The 7612-nt window shown below is 34.8% G+C and overlaps 1 protein-coding gene across 2 annotated transcripts in view; it reads left to right on the plus strand.

The window, feature by feature from the left end:
- The first annotated feature begins 462 nt into the window (after positions 1-462).
- LOC132279783 (glucose-6-phosphate isomerase, cytosolic) overlaps positions 463-7612 on the plus strand; it is a 40168-nt gene continuing 33018 nt past the window's right edge. The window contains exons 1-11 of one of the 2 annotated variants that reach the window (XM_059781823.1): positions 463-595; positions 1479-1529; positions 1627-1703; positions 1899-1980; positions 2057-2104; positions 2447-2602; positions 2679-2775; positions 2913-2955; positions 3702-3769; positions 3870-3954; positions 4250-4298. In XM_059781823.1, coding sequence (XP_059637806.1) covers positions 1479-1529; positions 1627-1703; positions 1899-1980; positions 2057-2104; positions 2447-2602; positions 2679-2775; positions 2913-2955; positions 3702-3769; positions 3870-3954; positions 4250-4298 — 756 coding nt within the window. In that variant the 5' untranslated portion in view covers positions 463-595. Of the gene's footprint in view, positions 596-649; positions 673-1478; positions 1530-1626; positions 1704-1898; positions 1981-2056; positions 2105-2446; positions 2603-2678; positions 2776-2912; positions 2956-3701; positions 3770-3869; positions 3955-4249; positions 4299-7612 lie in introns of those variants that run through there. The other variant, XM_059781824.1, reaches the window with a different exon arrangement.

The following is a 7612-nucleotide window of genomic DNA, read 5'->3' on the forward strand; positions in this document are numbered from 1 at the left end:
TATGAAAATGTTAATGTTATTTTATTTGTTATTACAACCCCCATTTTGAACTAATATATCAATCAAAGTTGAGAGCACAAATTTAACTTTTTAATTTCAGTTCAATTTGCAAGTTCAAATTTAACATGAGCTTAAAAATTTAAGAATGCATTAAGCCCAAGTTTATTAGATGTTTTGTTATGAATGAAGATTTCCAAATCATCCTAAATTTAGTAAATATAATTCCAATGAGAATATTAAGAGGAATGTCTGATTTTAATACGTGACAAAAAAAAAATTCCTCAAAATATAAAACATTATTCACCCTGTAATTGTGATGTTAACTTTCAAGAATGGTAAATGGTAATTTAATTTTACCTTGGAAAAATTATATTTTCATAATAAAAATTTAAAATTATAGTAATTGCGATCCGCCTATACAAGCCACACGCGCTCTCATCGTCAATTCGTTACAATGTCACGTGACCTCATACCACCGGTTTAGCCGCACAAGGTATTCACAGCTTCAGTGCAGCCCTATTTATCAATCAACCTGTTTCATCAACACACAGTTCACATAGTTCAATTTTCAAATCTATATATCTATCACCTTCAGGTATATGCTCAACACCATCTTCATTCTCTTCGTTCATTTGGCTATATTGTTATTTAATTGTTCAATAAAATTCACCGGTAATCGCGATTTGACTTTCCTTTTTTTCTTTTTTTTTTTCCGCTATAATCTATATTTGATTTCCGGTTGATGATTTAATTTCTAATCGTTCAGTACACCTTGTATTACCTATCCGATTGCTCTGTTCATTCAATCCATCCGATCATTCATTTGTGTTTTCTTTCAAAATCAATCAAATGAATCCAAAACAAAAGCTTTGTTGAATCTGCACTTGTTTGGAATTATTATACCATTTGAGACTGCATTTAGTTGTATATTCTCTTTCGTGATTCATAATAGTGAAAGTTATCTCCGGTGAATGTAGCCCTAGAGGTTGGGCGAACCACGTAAAATATTGTGTTGTGTGTTGATTGATGAATGATTGTATCTCCATATGCTTGTGTGATTGTTGATGTGGTGATGATGATGATGTGCTTCCGTTGTGCCCTAACAGATTGCCTGTATCGTACTGAGAGGTTTTTGCATTGGTTTATAAATATTAGCTACTAATCAATCCTCCGTTTGATCGCTTGGAAAATGAAAGAAAATAGGCCAAAGGAAGGAGGAAAAATAATAAATAATAAATAAATAAATATATATATATATATAAAAGTATATAAAAACTTAAACGATGAAACCAATTTATGTCAGGAGTTCTTTGCTTCCCCTGATGTTTAAAACTTTCTTTCAAGGTTGTGGTAATCAAAGAGGACAGAATTGATGCACATACTCATTTGTTTGCATCGAGACAAGTTAGAATAGCATATGCTGCTAGTAGTGTTAGGGGCTGAAATTTGATTTGTGAATTGCTTTGAAATTCTTGCAGATGGCTTCATCCACCCTTATCTGTGACATAGAGCCCTGGAAGGACTTGAAGGTAATAAAAATATTATGGTTTTGCAAGATGTTATTGTGTAAGTGTCATCGAAGAAATTACGAATGTATATTTGATGTGAACCATATATTTTATGCAGGCTCATGTTAATGATATTAAAAAGACTCATTTACGAGAATTGATGGGTGACACTGCGCGATGCAAGTCAATGATGGTGTATGCTACTTAGCTGGCCTCTTAAACCTTTATATGTGTGTGTGTATATATATATATATATATTTATATATGTATTCTCTTCACATTTTGATGTTTGGGTGAAGTATAGGTCTTATTAAGTGAGAAGTGGATTGTGATTCTTTACAAAGTTATAGTGTTTGAATAATGTTTTCACTTTGGTACTACTTTTTATAGTGAGTTTGATGGGTTACTATTGGACTACTCGAGGCAGTGTGCCACCCTAGACACCTTGGATAAACTCTTCAAATTGGCAGAGGTGGGTTGGACCATTTCCTTTTTGAGGACACAGACAATATGGCATACTAATTATGCTTCCTCATTTTCTAATGCAGGCAACATGTCTCAAACAAAAGATTAATAGAATGTTCAACGGGGAGCATGTAAGTATATGTTTTACTTCACACCATAGATGAACCGACATAAAGTTACCTATCTATTAAGTTCGCTAATTTAGAAATCATTATTTTTAAGAAGTGGGAAACTGCTCTTCTGTAAAGACAGTATTGCATCTTGATTTGTCACTGAAAATGGCTGTTTTGGCCTTTTTATGTATTATTTAGAGGCACCTTTCTGAATAGTAGGTATCCTAATATTTTGCATTTGATCTTGAAACAGTTTTAGAACTCTTCACATTTTTTTCATTAGTAATGGTAAAACTTGCACATTGCTCAAATCTTCTGAGTTCATGACATTTGATCCTTTGTTTTGGGTGGCTCCTTCAGATAAACAGCACAGAGAATAGGTCGGTTCTTCACGTTGCCCTTCGTGCTTCAAAGGATGCAGTTATACAAAGTGATGGGAAGAATGTGGTCCCCGATGTTTGGCAAGTTCTGGACAAGATCCGGGAGTTCTCTGAGAGGGTTCGCAGTGGTTCCTGGGTAATCTAAATTTTTTATTTATGTTCTGATTCAGTTATGCATCACTAAGTGTTGACTAATACGCAAAGAATGGTAGGTTGGAGCAACAGGAAAAGCACTAAAGGATGTTGTTGCTATTGGTATTGGTGGCAGCTTCTTAGGTCCTCTGTTTGTGCACACCGCCCTCCAAACAGGTCGATTTGATGTATACCAATCTGCAATCCGTGATGTTCTCTAATCTTTTGCTCTTAGAATATTTCTTGTTGTTTTAACATCAAATTGTTTAATGAAAACTTGCAAAGTGTTTATGTTCTATGTTGTCAATTTACAGATCCAGAGGCTATTGAATGTGCAAGAGGACGCCAACTGCGTTTGTAAGTGTACATGCTACTACAAACTTAATTGCTTCAGATGCTCTTTTATCTTGAAATGATAAGACCTCCTAATTCCTATATGATCAGTCATAATTTCATGTTTTTTACTTTCTGCTGCATGAGATAATATTTTAATTTCGGCTGGCAGATGCTGTGGCCCTTAGGATTATGAATTAGGTGAACCTGTGTTATGCTTTTCTTCAGGTTATGTGAAGGAATTGACTTATGCAGATGCGATCGTTTCTCTTTGCTAAAGATAGTGTTGGAAATTAGACTGTTGTTTCTCAAAGCTTAAAATGGACTACTCCTATAATATCTAGGATTTCAATAATTTTTAGTGTTTTAGTTTCTGTGTTGTCATTCTAATGTATGAACCAAGTAAATACTTCAAATTTTGAGGTTTGTCAAGATATGTCTTGCATGTGCACACAACTGCGAAAGGTGATTACAAAATACAGAGCTATACATGGTCCATGAAGGGGTTTTAGATCTCATGAATCACCTTGGAGACCACTCCACTATGTGTGATGTCCAGTCCAATTTTGGTGATCCAATGGAGTCCACTCATGATGCAATGCATACAATCATGATATGTTGCATGATTTTGATTTTTGATGGGAGATGTGTTAAAATCTGCTGACTTCTTGCACCCAGCAGGCCTGCTTATTTATGCACACAACATTGACATTTTATGATTGAGCAATGATTTATCTTAATCCAATATATTAATTTTTCAATGTTTGCAGTCTTGCAAATGTTGATCCAATTGATGTTGCAAGAAATATCACAGGATTGAACCCTGAAACTACATTAGGTAACAAGTTTCGTTCTACATTTCTGCTACACTACATACTATATGAGCTACTTTTGGGCGTTCATATCTTAGTAATTGGGATTCCTTTTGTTATTTGCAGTTGTGGTGGTTTCAAAAACTTTTACAACGGCCGAAACAATGTTGAATGCTCGGACGCTGAGGGAATGGATCTCATCTGCTTTAGGGTTGGTGCAGAAAAAAAAAAAGTTCATTCTTTTGAGATTTAAATGTGGTGGTAGTTTATTGTTTCAGGATTTATTAGCATTAATTCTGTCAAAGGTTTGCAAATCAAACTGAAAGCGAGAAACTAATGCATGTAAAGAAAAGAAAAACAAGTTAATACGGGTTTCATCTATAATTGTAGTGTATAAATCTAGGACTACTTTTAGAAACTATCACAGTGATTATGGGGTTGACTGTAAACTACCTCTCTTTCTGGTCATACTTAACATGGATTAAATTGGGTATATAATTTTTCAGGCCTCAGGCAGTTGCAAAGCATATGGTTGCTGTCAGTACTAATCTTACGGTATTATCATTTATCTTCATCTCTTGTGCTTCAATGATCAAAAGTTTGCTCCATTCTGAATTTCATATGTAACTCTGTATTTATTTACCGTTGGAAGCTCAAATTTTTTTTTTTTTCTTCTGTAATTGTGCATTTTGTGAAAGCTTGTTTGAACTTGGCTTGGTTTTCAAAAGTATAACTTGCTCTAAAAATAAAAACAATAATGAATTTCTGGGCTCACATGCTTGCATTTCAAAAGTTTTCATCATTTGTATTCCATCTTGCTTATGTACTGATGACCTTTTTAAACCCGTTTTCATCATTGTTACTTATCAAAAAAAAAAAAAAAAGCCGTTTTCATCATTGCATTCCATCTTGCTTTTGTGTTGAGGACCTTTTTATCTACTTCAACATTCCTCTTTACTTTTATATGATTAGAGGGGTGGCATTCAAATTTAGCTGAGATTGAGCTTGTTGTTAAAGTTTGTTTAATAAACATGTTTATGAACAAGTGTTTGTGGTTAGGTGGTGTGTCCTCAAGTGCGAGTGATAAAGTGTGGCCAAATTTAAATTTATAGAATGCCACTACCACTACTAACTACTAATGTAGCAAAAGTGAGTAGGGATCGTCCCAAGGGAAAGGCAAGGTATTCTTGGAATCAATGTTGGATTAGTAGGTCGAATGATCAAAAGAGGGGTTTGATTTGATTAATTAAATTATTGGTTCAATTAAAACAATAAAATAAAATGACAATCTAGAAAGTAGAGAAAGTAATATGAGAGAAAGGTCTTGGGGCATTGAGCTCACCATTAAGCTTCACTTCACCAAACACTAGCAATTGTAAATTAATGGGGAAATTCATATTGTAACTTGTGTGTGTGTGTGTCACCAATTTAAAACTAAGCATGGATAACAAATAAACATAGATTGTCTAATCAATCTAATGAGTAGCATAAACTATCAAATGAGACCATTAACCATTCAATTAAACCACAATTAGTGCACACACAAAAATATAGAGAAATGTACTTCTTGCATTCGTAAGTGTGGAACATCAAACAACAAAAATAGATTGTCCACCTATCTAAGAAATTAAAGCAATTAAATTACAACTAAGCTAATGACATGAAAATTAAGCTAATTAAACTAAGGATGTGGCACAATCCATCAAAAAATAAGTATGAACCATCAAATAATTCACAAGATTTATTACATTAAGCACCATGCTTTGACCATCACTAGATTAATAACATCAACACACATAGACATGCATCAATTTCATTAAATCTAGAGAAAAACACATGAACATTCATTCTACCATACATAGACATATGGATAGAATTAAATGATCAATTGAAAGCATTAATCCATACAAATCATGTAAAAATCATAAGATCTATATTTATTCATGGTCAAAACATCAATTACAACTAAATCCCCAAAAATGTACAAAAGCTGGGTTTAGGAAGCAAGCCTATGGGCTATCTCTAGCCCCAAGAGAAGGTTTTAGCCACTCATTGAAGTGGCCATGGAACCTTCAAGGGTTAGTTTGGAGGTTGGCATCATCTTCATCCTTGCTTTCTTCCCAAAGTTCTAGAGAGAAAACTATTTCTATAAGTGGTAAAATATCTAATTGTGTAGCCTCTCCAAAAGTTGGTTCAATGAATCTATTACAAGCCTCTTTGAGTAGGCAGCAAGTCAGAAATATTGCCTCTAATTGGTGGAAATTCACCACTACAAAAAGTAGGTAGAGTTTGGTGCGCTCGGGAATTAGACAGCTCACTGCCAGCAACCATTTCGATCGATCAAAGGGGTTTTCGATCGATCGAAGATGACGTGGCATGAAAATATCTTCTGGGCCTTATCCGGATTGCTGAGCTGGCACCGCCTTAATTTCGATCGATTGTAGCCTTCTTTGATCGATCGGGACTTCCTTCGATCGATCGAAGATCCCCTTGATGCAAATTTCTTGACTTTTTTCCAGCTTTGCTCCTTAACTCCAAAACTGAGCTAAATGGCTCTTCTTAGCCTGTTTGAACTTTATTGACCTGAAATAAGCAAAAACACAAATAAGTACTAAAACATGAAAGTAAGATAGATGAATGGACTAAAATACCCTAGCTTAGGTGCTAAAATGCGTTATATTTGAGCACTTATCATTAGGCTTGTAAAAACTCATGAAAGTGTCTCATTTATTAGGGATTGTTTGGATTTATAATCGATTTTTTGTCCTTATCAATCATAATCTCAATCTTGAGTTCAAGAATGAGCTAAAGATTGAGCTTGAAACAAGCCAATGTCTCAAGCTCGAGCTCAACAAGTAATGGTTAAGCCAAGATAAACATTAATATCTGAGCTTGACTCAAGCTCGTGGTAGAGCTTGAAAAGACCAAAGCACTACTCGGCCTGGCTCTTTTGCAGCCCTGTGTTTAGGTTTAGGTCCCAAAGCCAGATGGCACAGGTTTGGATGTGCCACTTGCAAAAACGGATGTGCTACTTGCAAAAATAAAAACAATATTTATCAAAAAAAAATAAAAACAATAGTAGTAATTCATGAACAGCTTGGGCGATTAAAGTTTGGCTCAAGCTTGTCTGTCGAACAAGCCGAGATCAAGCTCGTTTAACTTGCAAAAAAGGATGTGCTACTTGCAAAGTAAAAGCAATAATAGTAATTCATGAACAGTTTGGGCAATTAAAGTTTGGCTCAAGCTCGTTTTCCGAACAATCCGAGATCAAGCTTGTTTTTTAAGCTCGTTTAACAAACGAGCCCATCCCAAACAACTTATTACTCGGTTCATTAGGCTTGCAAACATGTTAATAAATAGGTGTCTGTGAACAGGCTAGTTAAACCTAATGAACATGGCTCGTTTATTAGGGATGGTTTGATTTATAATCAATTTTTGTCCTTATCAATCATAGGCACGAGCTCGAATTCGAGAACAGGCTGAAGATTGAGCTTTATGCATGCCAGTGTATTGAGTTCGAGCTCAACAATTAATGGTCGAGCCGAGCTCAAACATTAATATATGAGCTTGTCTCGAGCTTGAGGTTAAGGTCGAATATGCCAAAGCTTGGCTTCACTCTTTTGCAGCCCTGTGTTCAAGTTTAATTTCCAAAGCTAGATGGCATAGGTTTGGATGTGGTACTTGCAAAATAACAGCAATAGTAGTTGTAGCAACAGTGATAATAATAATGCAAACTCTTGACATACATGGACCTCCTCAAAGATATATGTTATCTCAATAAAAATACCAAAAGAAAAAAAAGATTCAAAATATTCTGGAAAGGGATTTTTAGGAAAAGCTTTCTCTTGAAGGAACGGAAATATCTTTAT

The sequence above is a fragment of the Cornus florida genome, unplaced genomic scaffold (genome assembly GCF_030987335.1).
Source record: "Cornus florida cultivar Cherokee Brave unplaced genomic scaffold, ASM3098733v1 CherokeeBrave_3.0.0_Hap2_Chr10, whole genome shotgun sequence".
NCBI lineage: Eukaryota > Viridiplantae > Streptophyta > Magnoliopsida > Cornales > Cornaceae > Cornus > Cornus florida.